A 17,184-nucleotide genomic window follows, 5' to 3' on the forward strand; every position below is an offset into this window, starting at 1 on the left:
TCAGCTTCAGGTGACAGAAATCCAGTTTAAAGTGGTTTAAACCAAAAGGAAAGGTACAGAGTAGCAGAAATCCAGAGGTATGGTAGATTGATTTCAGGGTTGGTTGAACCAGTAATTGAAGAATGTCATTCAGGACTGAGGTTTTTGTCCATCTTTGCTTTGCCATTTACAGTGCCAGTTTCACCCAAAGCTGGTTTTCCTCTTGGTTATAGGATAGCTGCTGGTTGTGACACAGGTTTCATCTTCTCATTCACATCCAGGAGGAGGGTTGCTGGTTTTCCATAGCTCTTACAGAAAATAGCAAAGGCCTCACATTAAATTAAATTAGGCCCAAATTAAATCACTGTGCTAATAAAACGAGATTACTCTATTTGGTTCAGACTAGTGTTTTTGTTCATCTAAGGAGTCTTTTTAGACATTTGCTTCCTAAATGCTCCTCCCCATGAAATTTTAATGCAATAGATATTACTGTATGTTTCTGAACTGTATGCTTTATACATAAAAAAGAATAAGTTTATTACCCTAACCCCAGAATGCATGGCCTAGACTAATTCAGGAGTTGTAGATTGGGTCAGCTTTTCTTGAAGCACATGTCCATGTGAGGGAGGTATGGATACAGAGCAAAAATGTGGGTTCTGTTAGGATGGAGAAAGTAGTAAGGAATGAGTAAATTCTGGGTAAGCAAGCAACAGTGGTCACTATTCAAGCTGAGACACAGAACAAGTAATTTTTTTTCATGTACTGGTAAGTGATAAAATCAATTCAGACCAGGATTTCGGACTTGAACTGCATCGTTCTATCCACTAGAATTTAGTTGTTCATTTTTAGTTCACCTTGGAGGTAACTTCAAAAATGGAGAGAATCTTGGGCATTAGAGTCAGACAGTCATGGGTTCAGTTACTGGTTTTGTACTAATGGTTGTGTAAACAAGTCACTTGAGATCTATGAAGTACATTTAGTTCCTCTTTAAGAGAGATTATAATTTCTTTATTACCAGGCTGTTAGGAGAATTAAATAAGCTAAACATGTAAAGCAACAAGAATAATGCCTTTGTAAATGTTAGTTCCTTTCCACGATTATTTTCATTTTTCTTTCTGAAAAATTTTAAGTAAAGGCTTAAGAATTCAATGGTCTAAGTCATTTATATTACTAGAACTTGCAAAATTATTAATTTAAAATTCATCTCCTATTCCCTTTCAAAAGTTGCTTATTTTTTTTTAATTTTTTTTTAATGTTTTATTTATTTCTAGGAGAGAGAGAGACAGCATGAGCAGGGGAGGGCCAGAGAGAGAGGGAGTCACAGACTGAAACAGGCTCCAGGCTCTGAGCTGGCAGTGAGCACAGAGCCCGACGCGGGGCTCGAACCCACGAACCGCGAGATCATGACCTAAGCGAAAGTCGGACGCTTAACCGACTAAGCCACCCAGGCGCCCCAAAAAGTTCCTTATTTTTTACAGAATGGATACTATAATTAGCATACTTTAGGAATTGTCATATCTGCAAGCCTTATTTGGATATGGTGACAACTCTACATTGTAAGCTCTGTAAGGACTGAAGGAAAAGCATATTTTAGATGGTTTATGATGTGTGTTGTTTGCAGAAAAGCTAAATGTTCAGTATAAAGAAAATTTGTAAGTTGATCTCAGTTATATGGTTATGACCTGGTCTGCTATTTATGAAAATTAAAAGTAAGATGTTTATGAATGTTCATCAATTCTTTATTTTCTAGGACAAATCTATTAGTACAAGTTTACCTGTCCTAGACTTAATAGATGCCATTGCCCCAAATGCAGTTCGTCAAGAAATGATCAAGAGAGAAGACTTATCTGAAGAGGACAAGCTAAACAATGCTAAGTAAGCCTTTTATGGTTGGTTGGTTGGCTTGTTTGTTTACTTATTTATTTAGTTAGTTTGAGAGAGAGAGAAAGAACGGGGGAGAGGGACAGAGGCAAAGGGAGAGAGAGAATCCCAAGCAGGTGCCACGCTCAGCATGGACCCTGATGTGGGGCTTGATCCCATGACCCTGGGATTGAGACCTGAGCCAAAACCAAGATTTGGATGCTCAACCAACTGAGCCACCCAGTCACCCTACCCTTTATGGTTTAACACAGTGGCTTTTTAATTTCTTAAGTCCTTACAGGTAAGGTTACTATGTCTTTATAATATTTTTAAGTACAACTTAAATGGGGAATATGATTTAAAACTTTCAAACTTTTCTTGTAAAGTTAATCTTATCAAAATTTTCATTCTTTTATTAATATATATTAAGTGAAAAAGTGAAAATATAGTAGATAACAAATACTAAGATGTTTTTCTTGTCCTTTGAAGATATGCCATTTCAGTTGCTCGAAAAATCGGTGCCCGGATATATGCCTTACCTGATGACCTCGTAGAAGTGAAACCAAAGATGGTTATGACCGTATTTGCATGCTTAATGGGAAAAGGACTGAACAGAATAAAATAATAAGAAACATTTAATATGATTTTCTGCCACATTAAACACATTGAATGCCTCACAGTTTACAGAATTCTGAATGTAGTGGGTATAAAACCAGAGATTATTTGTATGCTTAAAATAGTTGTATAATTCATTAATGAATTAACTATCTTGTTTATACTGGTTAGAATCTGTCAACCTTTTTCGGACAGCACAGTTAATTTACCAGTCAATACTGATATGTTCATTATCAAGTTGATATTTCAAAATTATTTTCATTTCCTGAAATTATTATTAAAAACAAGACTAATTCATTCTTTCATGGGTTCAAAAAGATCAATAGAAAAAAATTTTTGCAGGTCCTGCAGTGTTTTGATTTGTGTGTGTATGTGTGTGTATTAAGTTTGATCATAAATGTATTCAAAGTCATAATCCAGTTTATTTTTTTCCTCCAACTATATGTACCTTAACTTTTCCGTAAATTTCTACATTATTTCAAAAATTTAAGTGACAAGTATTGTTCATTAACATTAAACTTTTTTATATATGAGAACTAACTCTTGAAGAAACCCCAAAGTACATTTTCTTGTATAAGTAGCAGGAGCTTTTTACTTAAAACTTAATTTTAATTGTAGATACTACATATGCTTATTGGTAAAAGTACTATGACATGCAGCATATATGTTGGTAGGTTGTTATTACAGAAATATGTGTGTGTATATATGTATTTTTTGCATCTGATTTAACCAGGTTTTCTTAAATGGTATATAAAACTAGTCAGTCAGCCAACCATTAAGTGTTTATTGTGGTCCCATGATGTGTGTAACACTTGTCATTATATCTGGTACATGAAGATTTCTTTTAGAAATATTCATTTTGGATGTGCATATAGTTATTTTTCAGTTGACTTCTCCCACATACTTATAGCAAAAGATTGGCTAGAACATCTCAAGATATGTTGACACTATACTGTCAGCTTCATATTACTCATGTTAGTTTTGATCTATATGAAACCCTAATTTAGAATATGCCCACTGAATATGTTTAGTAGAAAGTAACACAAAGCTAATATTCAACAGAGTATTTTCAAATGTTTTTTCCACAGCCTCCTACAAATTGGCAGTGTTTGGTTACTGCTTGTGTTACTTGGGAACAGCTAACCTTCAGACCTATTTTTGTATGAATTTTTAGCAGCAGACAGATTCTGCTGCTAAAAAATGAATTCAGAAATCTATCTCCTCCATCTTCCACTGTTAGTGCAAGTGAGCAATACTGCTTTGCAACAAAAATGCTGTCACTTTGTCTCAGTGTGAATGAGTAGTCTAAATCCCCCTTCTACCACTGATTAAAACATACATGTTGGTAAGAGTGAGACTACTCACATGTTTAGAATAGAATTTTTAAAATGAAATCAAAGGTAGAACTTTGAAATATATTCTTCTACAAAAGAGATTTTCTTTCCTTTTGTAGTTTGATGATTGTTTTCTTATATGAAGATTAAGATATGTTCTTGCTCTAAGAGATTATTGTTTTACCTTTTGATTTTTTTCACCATTATATTTACTAAGTTATCTAATTTAAATAAAAATTGGCACTTTAGAGTGTTTCTTTTTCTCACAAAATAATAAAAATTCTGTGTATATATAAATGTGTCAGTGTTTATTTCATTTAAAGAATATACAACCTTGAAAATTAATCTATCATAAGTTTATTTTTCAGAAAAGAAAATAATTTTAATTAGTAAAACAAAATTTTTATCAGATTTTTTTTGGGGGAATGAAGTTGGTTCTCTGGTTCTTTAATATGAAGAATTTTAGTAAAGACCAATTGCATTATTACTACAATTTAGTTTGTATTGAAATAATTTGATGTAATCAGTCCATTAATATACATTTGTTATGATTCAGATAAAATGCTAGAAATATGGGACTTCAGCTGAGAAAAATATAGACAAGAGTTTCCTGACTTCATAAATCTTACATCCCAGTGGAAAGAGATAATAAATAGGAATTTTAGATAGTGATAAAATGCAGTAGGGGAAATAAGACAGCAATGTGATAGAGACTGACTTGGGAAGTGAGGTGAAGACTTTAGTTTGGGTGCTCAGGAATGGTCTCTCTAAGGATGTGATATTCAGACTGAAATATGAATGATGAGATAGGTGATACATGTTCAGCAGAAGGAACAAATACAAAGGCTTTGAGCCAGGAAAAGTCATAGGCATTTTAGGAAAAGAAACTGGCAAATATAGCCCAAGAGTAGTGACAGAGAGGCACAGAGTTTGGAGATGTAGATAGGATCTGTTCTATTTTTTATTTTTATTTTTTTACCATGTATTTATTTTTGAGACAGAGAGAGACAGAGCACGAGCTGGGGAGGGGCAGAGAGACAGGGAGACACAGAATCTGAAACAGGCTCCAGGCTCTGAGCTGTCAGCACAGAGCTTGATGCAGGGCTCGAACCCATGGACCGTGAGATCATGACCTGAGCCGAAGTCAGACACTTAACCGACTGAGCCACCCAGGTGCCTCAGATCTGTTCTACTTTTAAGATCAACTCTGAATCTGGATTTTTGTATTTTCCAACTGAAGTTGTTGGCTCTTCTCTTTTGTACCTGCAGGCTGGTGAATTGCTTTAAGTAATGTGCTGAGTTTTACATGTCATTGTTCCTCATAACTGTCATTGATCTTACTATCACCGATGCACAATAAACTGATCATGTGGGGGATGTTACAATACTCCAATTTATGCTGCATAAAATATGTACCAAAGAGGCAAGAAAGAAAAATATGCTGCATCTGAGATGATTCAAAAAGACTTCTAAAGAACAGAATGCATTTGCAATACTGGTTTACTTTGAAAAAAAAATTCTCAAAAACTTTGCCTATTAGGATCATCTATGAATGTAGGTTGGAATTCCTCTGAATCTAAGAAATTAATCCAGCCCCTGTGAGAGTTCTTATAGATAAGAAATCACAAACCCAGAAGTTTGAAAAGACTTCAGGTTAAAATGTTTTTTATACTTTTGAATCAACTGAATTTTTACTCTCCAACACTATGGAACTTCTGGATGGGTCAGGGTTAGATTTGTTCTGGTACTGAGTAAAAATTTTATTAGATACGAAGACTGTAAGTACATACATAAACAAAAATTGGAAGCACTTGTATAAACCCACATATGTATTTCTGTGTTCAGTGGCCACAAATTAACACTGAAAAATTTTGATATTCCACCAAATACGCAAACAGTATAGAATGGGGGAGATTTATGACAGAGATAAGAAGAAGGTAAAAGGATTCAATAGATAATCGACTATTTTGGGGTAAGCACGTGACAATGTTTAGAAAGGTGGTCAATCTTGTTATCTACCTACGGCCTCTTAGAGAAGATTTAAATAAGACGTTGAATGAGAAGAAAGACACAGATTTAGGAAATTTGAGAATTAGTGTTGGCAAGAACAGGGATGGAGCAAATCAACCTGAATAGACTAGGAAGTATTTACCTCAAATATAAGATATTCTTAAGTAAATTTATGTACTGGCTTTAAAAAACTAAAGCACAGCGAGCACAATTTTGATTTTTGCTTAGTTGTTGTGGAAAGCAATAAGAGTTATTCAAGAGATATATTTGTAGTTTCACCTCCTAGGTTGACACTTGATCTTAGCCAAAAGGTCAACAAGGGATCACCACCTAGGTTTAAAGGTGAACGAATCTACTTTACTTTTGTAAAGCAGTTTTAAAAATATTTTTAATGTTTATTTTTGAAAGAGACAGAGGGGGAAGGAGAATGAGGGAGAGTAGCAGAGAGAGAGAGAGAGAGAGAGAGAGAGAGAGAGAGAGACATAGAATCTGAAGCAGGCTGGGCACTGTCAGCTCAAAGCCAGACTTGGGGCTCAAACCCACCAACAGTGAGATCATGATCTCATACCCGAGCGGAAGTCAGACGCTCAATGCTTAATGGACCCAGGCGCCCCTCCCTCCCCCAAATCTGCTTTAAATAAGTTTGCTTTAAAAATAATTATTCAAGTAGGTAGTACTTACTGCATTTCAGTTTGTTTCTGCTCAACACATTATTTTTTAAAATCAAATTTATAAATGTGAAGATAAACCTCTGGAAGGGCTATAATTAGGGTAGATCTTAAAAATGTGCTTATCCGATGGTTATGTGTTGGTACACTTGAATTACATGTAAATAAAGGTATACCATCAGGAATGTTATGCCAATTTTATTATTATTTTTTCAATGTTTTATTTCTAAGATAGAGACAGCATGAGCAGGGGAGGGTCAGAGAGAAAAAGAGAGATACAGAATCTGATACAGGCTCCAGGCTCTGAGCTAGCTGTCAGCATAGAGCCCAACAAGGGGCTCGAACCCACGAACCGTGAGATCATGACCTGAGCCTAAGTCGGAGGCTTAACCGACCGAGCCACCCAGGCGCCAGTGTTAGGCCAATTTTATATCACAAACAAGTTGTTAAAAAATAGTCTAGAAATGAATATAGCTAGCCCCAATACACTAGACAAGTCTAGTGGCATGGCCAGGCAGAGGACCCAAACACGAACTAGTTCCATGGCGGGGTTCGACTAAACGTTAAGTCGTCAACGGGTCAATTAGCCCTACCGATACGTATTTACACGCAGTAGGAGACAGCAGGGATATTACCTCAAATCAGAAACCCGGGTGTGGGGAGAACGCACTGGGTGCTTCGCCTTTTATTCAGCAATTGGAAGCCTTCCGAGGCCGCAGCTGACAGACGAGAAACGAGGGGCGGGGCGCACGCAGACCCCGCCCCCACAACAGGCCCCGCCCACCAACGAGTCAGCCCCGGTGTCGTCGCTTATAGCGGAGCGGAAGATGACGTGAGGAGAGTCGCGAACATCTCCAGGCGCAGCTGGGCCGGCGGTTCCCACATCCCGGGAGCCCGACGTGCGCAGATTCGCTCTAGGAGCTCCTTTCCCACAGAGCTCTCATCCTCCTCACGGGCCGGGCCGCCCCCAGCGCGGCCCCTGCGGCTCCTGGCACGGCCCCGCGCTCGGCTGTCGCCCTGGCGCGCGCCACTCTGTCGTCCCCGGAGGGGCGCGGACCCGCTCGGCCCGGGCGCCGGCGGCTGGGGAGGGGGCGCTGGCCCCGGGGCCGCGCATGCGCCGCCACCAATCTGGGGCTGTCCGTGGAAGGCGAGTGCTGGTTCCGAGGGGAGGCGACGCCCTTTGGGGCCAACGGCCCGCGCGCTGAGGCGGCTGTGGGAACGACTCATCCCTTTTCCAGCCCTGGGGCGGGGCTGGGGTCGGGGTCGGGGCTGGTGGGGGCCCCGCCTCCGTCTCCTGGCCTGCCCCCTTCATGGGCCGCGATGATGGCGGCCCTTTACCCGAGCACGGACCTCTCGGGCGCCTCCTCCTCCTCCCTACCTTCCTCCCCATCCTCCTCTTCGCCGCCGAACGAAGTGATGGCGCTGAAGGATGTGCGGGAGGTGAAGGAGGAGAACACCCTGAATGAGAAGCTTTTCTTGCTGGCGTGCGACAAGGGTGAGAGCTAGGCCCCTTTCTCCACGTATGGGCGCCCCTGCCCTCCACACCCTTCACCCTCTCCCCAGCCTCACCTTGGGGCACTCTTTCCTTACGCGCCGAGCGTCTGTAGCCGCCGCGCCCGTTGTTTCGCCAGGGCGGCCCAGCACCGCCTCTCAGTGTGGAGCTGGCGGGCGGGAGCAGCCCTCCGAGCGCCGCACCTGGGGCGGCGGTTCCGGCTGTGGCCTCCCTTTGTGGGTCCGGTGTTTAGGTAGCAATGTGGAGACCCAGACCCTAGGGCTTTAGCCCCCGCCTCTGCTGCTAATCCCCTGAATGACCTGTTCTCCCTCTCGGGGCTTCTGTTCTCTCTTTTTGGAAGCCCAGAGGGTTTGTCTAGTTTGGGATCTTCTCCGAAAATTCCATGACCTTGCTTAAGGATCCTCGTGTTAACCGGCTCTCAACCATACTTGTATTATTCAGCTTCAGCCACCCAGTGCCTTGGTGTTCAATGACTGTTCAGTGGCATTAGTTATGTCAGTATCCTAGGGGGAAGATAAAGACAGGCCTGGAGAAACTATTATGCCTTAGTGCCAAACTATTTTAAATTTACGGAACTTTGTTAGTGCTTTTCATTGGAGAAGAAAGTTTATTTCACCTGAGTCGTCTTCGGAAAAAAATAGTAGTGCAAAGCAATTACAGGGAGAAAATATGAAATATATCCAATGAGTTTTTTTTAAAAAGAAGAAAACCCCTTGAACTCAATCACTTTTATGGCCATAATAAAATATCTTCATTTAAGCATGCTTTCTGCTGGTACATAAAATAAAAGGAATGGGAAATTAGTCTAAGACGGCTTTTATTTACTACATGTAAGAAAGTGCTGTAATTTTTCTGAATTTTTTAAGTTGCCTTACAATGGCCATGCTAACTTAGGCACACTGTTTAGGATATTGCAAACTTCCAAAACACAAACCCAAAGGGCACCTTACACTGTGAAAAGATTAACTGTAGAGGATTTTTTTGTCTGCATGTATGAGTGTGTTTTTAATCAATCACAGCCTCTTTAACCTCTTAATACTTTTGAAATAGGATTTTATTTACACAGCTTTTTGAAAACACACTGATGTATAAACAAAGTCCACCTATGTCTGTTGTCAGACACTTTTATGTTCTTATGTAATAGTATTAAGTTATATTAGGAAAGCCTTTGATAAAAGTCCACCATGGACACAGCCTTGAACAGTCCTGGAAATGTAAAGAATCATAGAATATATGTTTATAACCTGGCGAAAAGTCATTGTGGATTATCTAAAGTTACTTAGTATTACTGAAGTGGATTATCTGAGTTCTCTTTCCTCAAAGATTCTCTGTGTTATACTAGAATGAGTAAGTGGCTGCTGCATCTCCCCCAGCTTACTGAGCTGTGGTTATTTTAAAGCAAGCAAAGTATGTCAAGAAAGGGCATTTAATATTCCTGTCAAACTGAGGACAGAAGAATGTCATATGTGGTTGGAGTAAGTACTTATATGATATGTATATTTAGGATTGTTGCATAGTATACCTCAAATTAAAGTTTTAATATGTGATAGTTTTGTAGCCTGTCAGTTGAAATAGCTTCCTATTCTTTGTCAGTTTCCCATTTTGTAAAATCATTAAGATCCTTGGAGAGGTTTGGCTTTTGGGGGTGAAAAGTAAATAAGCATGCATTTTTTTCCCCGTTCTATAAACTAAAAGAATTTTTTTAAATATGTATTTTGAGAGAGAAGGAGTGAGTGGGGGAGGAACAGAGAGAGGGAGAGAGAGAGAATCCTAAGCAGGTTTCACAATGTCAGTGCAGAGCTGGACACCAGGCTTAATCCCAGGAACTGAGATCATGACCTGAGCTAAAATTGAGAGACTGCCACTTAACCAACTGAGCCACCCATGCACTCCTAGAATTTTTTAAATGAGTGAGATTAAATAGGTATTTTCTGTTTCAGGTGTGCTGAATTTTTGGCTTAGATTTGGAAAAGTGGCTTAAGTTACATATATTTATGGCATACGTTTACATTGGAAAAATAAATTGGAGTTTTAGCAGTACTTTTTTGCTTACATGTTTGTATTCACTAATATTGTTAAACTCTTTTTAGTTTATCTGAAGGAAATTTAAAAGTGAGAAGTTTCCTGAAGCAGCTGTAGCTTCCACTATTATATTGGAGCTTTCATCAAACCAAGTGTCAAACATTTACTAAAACAGCCATTAGGATAGATTGCATATATTTTTCAAAGGTGATTTCATTTTATCCTGACAACTCCATGAGCAAATCTGTTATTATACTTAGTTTACAAATGAGGAAAATGAGGCTTAGCAAAATTTTAAAAATACTTTGCCCAAGGTTACATTACCTAGGAAGTGGTAGAATTGAGATCTATATTGAGCCTGCACGCTTAGCCACTGTTACATCAATCTAGTTGCAGCTGAATCAATGAAAATAACTTGTTAGAAAAGACATCTAAATTTGGGCTTATTAGTTGGAGACTAAATTGCTCTCTACGAATGTTTTATAAACCTTGTTTCTGTGGCTTCAATTTATCCAATAAAAGTAAAAAGCTGGGGCGCCTGGGTGGCTCAGTCGGCTAAGCGTCCGACTTTGGCTCAGGTCATGATCTCACGGTTCGTGGGTTTGAGCCCCACATCGGGCTCTGTGTTGACAACTAGCTCGGAGCCTGGGGCCTGTTTCTGATTTTATGTCTCCCTCTCGTTCTGACCCTCCCCTGCTCAAACTGTCTCTCTCTCTCTCTCTCAGAAAGAAATAAAACATTAAAAAAAAAAAAAAAGTAAAAAGTTTTAATAGCACTAGAACAAATCCACTCTAGAACATGTATATTAATCTTCCTTTTCATTCAGCAGTCCTACTCTGCATTTAAAAAATGTTTATAGTATGTTCCACTTAGGGAGAATTCCTAAAAGATGAAGTGGTCATGTGTATGTTAGTGGATGGGTGGCTTTTTGAAAGGTGTGTACAGATTAAGGAGCAAAGAAAAAAAGTAGGAAAAAAAAAGATTTTGTTTGATTTTGTAGTTTGTGTAGCTTTTATGCAAATGAGCTCAATAGATAACAGGCAAATTCTGATCTGCAGGTACTTAGTAGTGGCTGTTACTTATCTTGGAAGTAGGTCAGAATCATATATCATTGGTTCTTTTTGTAAAATTTAGAAGAAAGTCAAAGTTCTTGTACAAGTGACATCAAGTCTGTTTTCACTCCACCTCTTGTCCCTAGTAAAATTCTCAGCAAGCACACTCATTTTCTTTATAGAGATAGAATGCTACAACTCAAAGGTAAAAGATAAGTGAAACGAGGGCTGGGTATTTTTTGAAATATTAAGCAAGATTCTCGTCACCTGTCTCTTTACCCTCTCATTGAGAGTTAGTGTGGTAATGGGCCACTTTTATTTGTGGGAGCCTGTGGTTTACTCAGGCCTGCTGGCTGGAGAAAGGGTTAATTTGATTAGGGTCTTTTAACTCATGTGGAGTGGATGGTAGCTTTTAGCATGCATTCATGAGCTCAACCTATATTAATCCTTTAATTTGCTGATGATCAGTTCTTGTGCAGAAAAATGAAGTGATGAAAAGACTTAGTCTGGATTCAGTCCCTGCCAGCTTCCCATGAGGGACCTTTCTTTTAAGGAAATTCTATGTGCAATTAATGAGTCAGGATGTCTTTCTTGAAATTTCAGCATGGGAACACAGGAGGGATGGAGAGAACTGTCCTTGGCCTCAATCTAAAGTCTTGGGTCACCTTTGTAATATGATTTGCGGCATTGTGTGGGAGGGTGCCTTGATGACTGAATTCCTACATGAACTTTGCATATGTTTGGGCTAAGCATGCTTTTAAGATGGATGATATTTTTGGGAGAAGTAATACTAAGCTGCTGCATTAATAACACCTTAATATACTTAGTGGGACTTTTTTTTTCGCTATTTGATGTAAACTAAAGTTTTCTATAAACTGAAAAAGGATATAAACTAAAGTTTTATTCAGCTTGCAACATCATTGTGAATTGGGTCTGGAAAGTCATGTACCAGACTGTAATTACAAAGTAAACTTTGCTTCTTACTGTTTTTCTAATAGATTCAAGAATATACTGTTAATAATTTTTAATTTATCAATTCCTATAAAAAGTATATCACATGTGCTGTAAGTATAATTTTTTCCTACAGCAGAGTGAATCATTTTTGCCAGATGATATTCATTATCATTAATAGTCTTCATTAACAGTCATAAATGGCTAAGAAATTATAGTAATAATTTTCTTTTCTAAAAATATTCAAACATACCATATTTCTGAGTATCTTTAATTTTGAAGATTTCATTTATAACAATATTACAACACATTTGGGGGGGTCTATGATAAATACTGGGTTTTGCACATTTGGGTAAAACTACATTAAAAAAATTTTTTTTCATGTTTTTATTTCTGAGACAGCGAAAGAGAGACAGCGTGAGCAGGTGAGGGTCAGAGAGAGAGAGGGATGTACAGAATCTGAAACAGGCTTCTGTCAGCACAGAGCCTGATGCAGGGCCCTAACCCACTAACCGTGAGATAGTGACCTGAGCCAAAGTCGGACCCTTAACCGACTGAGCCACCCAGGCGCCCCAAAACTACATTTTTTTAAAAAAGTTTATTAATTTTGAGAGAGCGCGCGTGCACCTGAGCAGAAGAGGAGCAGACTGAGGGAGAGAGAATCCCAAGCAGACTCTGCACTGTCAGCACAGAGCCTGACTTGTGGCTCAAGCTCACAAACCCTGAGATCATGACTTGAGCAGAAGTCAGATGCTTAACTGACTGAGCCACCCAGGTACTCCTGGGGAACACTACATTTTTAAGTCATCTCCACTGTAGAAGTCTTGTGTGTACTTTTTTTTTTTTTTAGAATCTGGTTCGAGCTAATTTGAAGTTTGTTATAGAGTTAACATTTATATATATATATATATTTTAATATTTTTATCTATTTCTAGGGGAGAGAGAGACCGCGTAAGCAGGGGAGGGTCAGAGAGAGAGAGGGAGATACAGGCTCTGAAATAGGCTCCAGGCTCTGAGCTGGCAGTCAGCACAGAGCCAAACGCGGGGCTCAAACCTACGAACCGTGAGATCATGACCTAAGCGAAAGTCGGACGCTTAACCGACTAAGCCACCCAGGCGCCCCTCTTTCTTTCTTTTTAACGTTTATTCATTTTTGAGAAACAGGGAAAGACAGAGTATAAGTCGGGGAGGGGCAGGGAGTGAGGGAGACAGAAGATCAAAAGCAGGCTCCATGCTGAGAGCGAAGAGCCCCATGTGGGGCTCAGGCTGGCAAATCAGGAGATTGGGACCTGAGCTGAAGTTGGATGCTTAACTGACTGAGACACCCAGGCGCCCTAATAGTATTTAATTTTTTTAATTGCTCTTTAGGACTCACTACATTGCTTTTATGACTATGGTGGGTTGCAGCCTGCATTTTGGAAAACATTAGAAAGATCATAATGACTAAAAAGAGAGTTGCACAAGGTTAATTGAGAATAGTTGCAAAGCTCAGGTCCCATAGAGCTTAGTAAGCCACAATAAAGATTCTGGCATGTGTTTTAGTTGTGATGGAAAATTATAATAATCCTCAAGATTTTTTAATTGAATGATATGAATTTTAAAAAGATCAACTCTGGCTGCTGGGTGGACGGTGGATTAAAGGAGTGGGGGTAGAACATGGGCTAGAGCAGGGTGGGCAAACTGGCCCACAGGCTAAATCCTCACCACCTGTTTTTGTAAGGCCTGAAAGCTAAAAATAGTTTTTACAGTTTACATTTCAAATGATTTGGAATGAATCAAAAGAAGAAGAATATTTTATAACCTGAAAATTATATGAAATTTGAACTTTAATGTTCATAAAGTTTTATTGGAACACATTGGAGGTCATCTGTGTACATATAGTTTATAATCACTTTTCCACAGTAAGGCAGACTTGAGTATTTGCCCATAGAGCCTAAAATATTTACTCTATGGCCCTTTATAGAAAAAGCATATTGACCCTTGTATTAGAAGTGTAAGCAGCTTTATCAGTAAAGAGTCTTGTAGAGTTCAGGGAAGAGATGATAGTGGTTTGGACTGGAGTAGCAGTATGCATGAATGCAAGTGGATGAGTATGGGAACTATTTTGGAGAGGAGGCTGAGTAGGCTGGCTATTGAATTGGTATATGGGTGGAATCGATTGAAAAGTGATTCTTCCTTTATTGAAAAAAGAACCATCTAGCCAAAAAGTAAATAGATAATGTTGCATTTTCTTTTATATATTATAAAAGATAAAAAATGCATGTAATTATTAAAAGCAACTTTAATATAAAATGAAAAGTATATATTTGTCTGATAGAAAAAGCATTTAAATTACAGTCCTTTATAACTAGCCTCTTGCTATGTATTTTTTTTTTAATGTTTTTATTTATTGCTAGGAGAGAGAGAGAGAGAGAGACAGCGTGAGCAGGGGAGGGTCAGAGAGAGAGGGAGTCACAGACTGAAACAGGCTCCAGGCTCTGAGCTGGCTGTCAGCATAGAGCCTGACGCGGGGCTTGAACCGACGAACCGCGAGATCATGACCTAAGTGAAAGTCGGACGCTTAACCGACTAAGCCACCCAGGCGCCCCCTTGCTATGTATTTTAAATTTACTAACCTCTTTCTACATATACACTCATCCTAAATGTTAGGACTGTTCTTGTTTCAACAATATAGCACATTGTTTTAAATGGCTTGCAAATGTAAACTTAGGTGGAATACTTAGAAACCTTAGTTTCCTAAAGGTTCTGTGTCTCTAGCATGTCATTTTCATTTGCATGAATGTGTCAGCTGTCTCAGGGTGGAATATTTTATTATCTTTAGGGATGAAATTATTTGGTTTCAACTTTTAAGTTTCTTTTTTCTTATATAGCCCCCTGACTGTAATGAAAATTGTCTTTGAAACCTTAAAGCTAGAGTATCTGACATTTTTCAGTACAATTACTCTTTAAACAGCAATCTAAAGTTTTAAAACATGTAGCAGTTGTTCCTGTCTATTTGCTGGGAAGAATTGTATTTAATTCTTTATACTTTTCTGTCTCTGTCAAAAGGCTGACTAGATAATCTGAAAACGCTCTGCTTCAAATCACCTAGAAATGCTAGCTAAAATATAACAGACCTCCATTTAAATGAATAGCCCAGCTTTCAAGAAATTAAGGGAAACACTCAGAATCCAAAAATGAGGACAAGACTGAAAAACAGAAGAGTGTCCTTAAAGCACTATACCTGTAGCAAAGGGGTAGATGAATAAAAGAACCCATCCACCAGCACTGGGAGACTACAGAGAAGCTTCTAAGTAAGAATTTGCAGACATAGTCCTGTCTTTTATTGGCTTGGAGTTTAATATTACCTACTTGGTCCATGAAAACCTAAACTGAGAGAGAAATATGAAAAGGCTTGATAGGGTAGCAAAACCTGAGTTATCTGGAAGAAGCAAACTTAAAAAACATTGATGTGACAAGCTTTCAAACTAGGTTGCCAGGATTCCCACAGTTAAGCTACATGAAGATGAGTTGCAATGCCCAATTTAAAAATTCAGAAGACAGTCACCCCATTATTGAGAGTCAGTAGACACAACAAATAGGATTAAATCCCGAAGACCTTCTGATAATTATCACATAAAAACCATAAAATAAGTATGTTTAAAATGACTAACATCTTAAGGAAATGAAAACATAAGGAAGTAAGACAAAAGATTTGGAAAGTAACCCAGTAAAACTTAAAGAAAACAAATAGTCATTAAAAAAATGAATGGTTTAATCAGCAAAAGTAATTGAATAAGGAATAATAACTGCGATTTGGAGAAAGTATCAAGAATGCAGGGGATAGAGCAAGAAAGGAAAAATAATAAATTTTCAGAGACACAAATTGGAATGAGATGATCCGACATAATGTGTTTCTTTTATAATGTTTATTTTGGAGAGAGAGGGAGAGAGCACGTTCGTGATGAGGGGAGGGTCAGAGAGAGAGGGAGACCAAGGATCCGAAGCAGTCTCTTGCACTGTCCAGTGAACCATGAGATCATGACCTGAGCTGAAGTTGATGCTTAACCAACTGAGCCACCCATATGCCACTCCAACATAATGCTTAATAGAAGTTCCAATAGAAAAAAGAGTAATATGGAGACAGAGCAATATTTGAAGAGATAATTGCTGAAAATATTGCAGAATTAATGAAGGGCAGAAGTCCTTAGATTCAGCAAGCCTAATGAGTCCCTAGCAGGATAAATAAAAAATTAATCCTCACCTAGACACCTCATGAAACTAACGAAAATACAGAGTTTTTATGGGTAGCATTTTCCTACCACTAAGCTATTGAAATAAATTCACCTTAAATAAGGTTTTACCGTTATTTTCCAGTAACCGAAATTTTTACTGGTCTATCTGTATATTCACTATTCAACTTGTGACTAAGAGCTTCATTTTGTGAAGTTTTTGAGAAGTTTTTGCCATGGAACATTAGTATCTAAATACTAGTAGTGCATGAGAAAAATATTTCTTTTAGTGACTAGTTTTCTTATTGAGGAATCTAAGGAAATATGCCATTGAAAAACTACCATTCAACTTCTTCCAAAATGTGTGGGAACTTTAAAGTCACTGACTAAAAATAGCAAATTTATTAAAAGTTTTAACAAAAATCTGTTACTTTTATTTCTTATTCACTCATTTCAGTTTTAGGATTTTTTTCTTTTTGTATCATAAAATTACTCATTTCTTTTTTCCTTGTGGTTACCTCTCTGATCTTTTCCTGTTTATTTTTTGTACACTTTTAAGGAACAACTATATTTGCAAGTAACTAAAAATGGTTTATTCCTCATATGTCTCAAAAGTTAAATAAACAAAACCCACCTTACTTTATTTAATTAGCACTTCTATTTTTGTTTAGTCCACCTTATTATATTACTGCACTAGTTGGTCAACAGATAAATAGAATGGGCCCTTGGTGAAAATGATTACCTCCATAAATAATCTCGTTTTCCCTGTTGGGTCAGCTGTTTTGATGTGGGCTGGAGTTAGGCAGAAAATAATCTGCATGGTACAGAGAGGTCAAATTTCACTTTGAAATATTCTGACTTCAGCTTTTACCGGCATTAATTATTATTTATTTATCAATTGAACATTCCCTAGTCATGTAAACAGGTGATAAGGTGTGTGTGTGGGGGGGGGGGTGGAGAGTGAGGAGA

At 38.3% G+C, this 17,184-nt stretch overlaps 2 protein-coding genes across 2 annotated transcripts in view; both read left to right on the plus strand.

Annotated features, from left to right (window-relative positions):
- Positions 1-2,558, plus strand: part of PLS1 (plastin 1) — a 79,849-nt gene extending 77,291 nt beyond the window's left edge. Inside the window, exons 15-16 of the mRNA XM_039219318.1 lie at positions 1,730-1,854; positions 2,329-2,558. Of these exons, the coding sequence (XP_039075249.1) occupies positions 1,730-1,854; positions 2,329-2,464 (261 nt within the window). The 3' untranslated portion in view covers positions 2,465-2,558. The remainder of the gene's footprint in view (positions 1-1,729; positions 1,855-2,328) is intronic.
- Positions 2,559-7,751: 5,193 nt separating this feature from the next.
- Positions 7,752-17,184, plus strand: part of TRPC1 (transient receptor potential cation channel subfamily C member 1) — a 73,383-nt gene continuing 63,950 nt past the window's right edge. The window contains exon 1 of the mRNA XM_039219320.1: positions 7,752-7,961. Within this exon, the coding sequence (XP_039075251.1) occupies positions 7,787-7,961 (175 nt within the window). The 5' untranslated portion in view covers positions 7,752-7,786. The remainder of the gene's footprint in view (positions 7,962-17,184) is intronic.

This window comes from Hyaena hyaena, unplaced genomic scaffold (genome assembly GCF_003009895.1).
Source record: "Hyaena hyaena isolate Hyena2069 unplaced genomic scaffold, ASM300989v1 scaffold_806, whole genome shotgun sequence".
Lineage (NCBI taxonomy): Eukaryota > Metazoa > Chordata > Mammalia > Carnivora > Hyaenidae > Hyaena > Hyaena hyaena.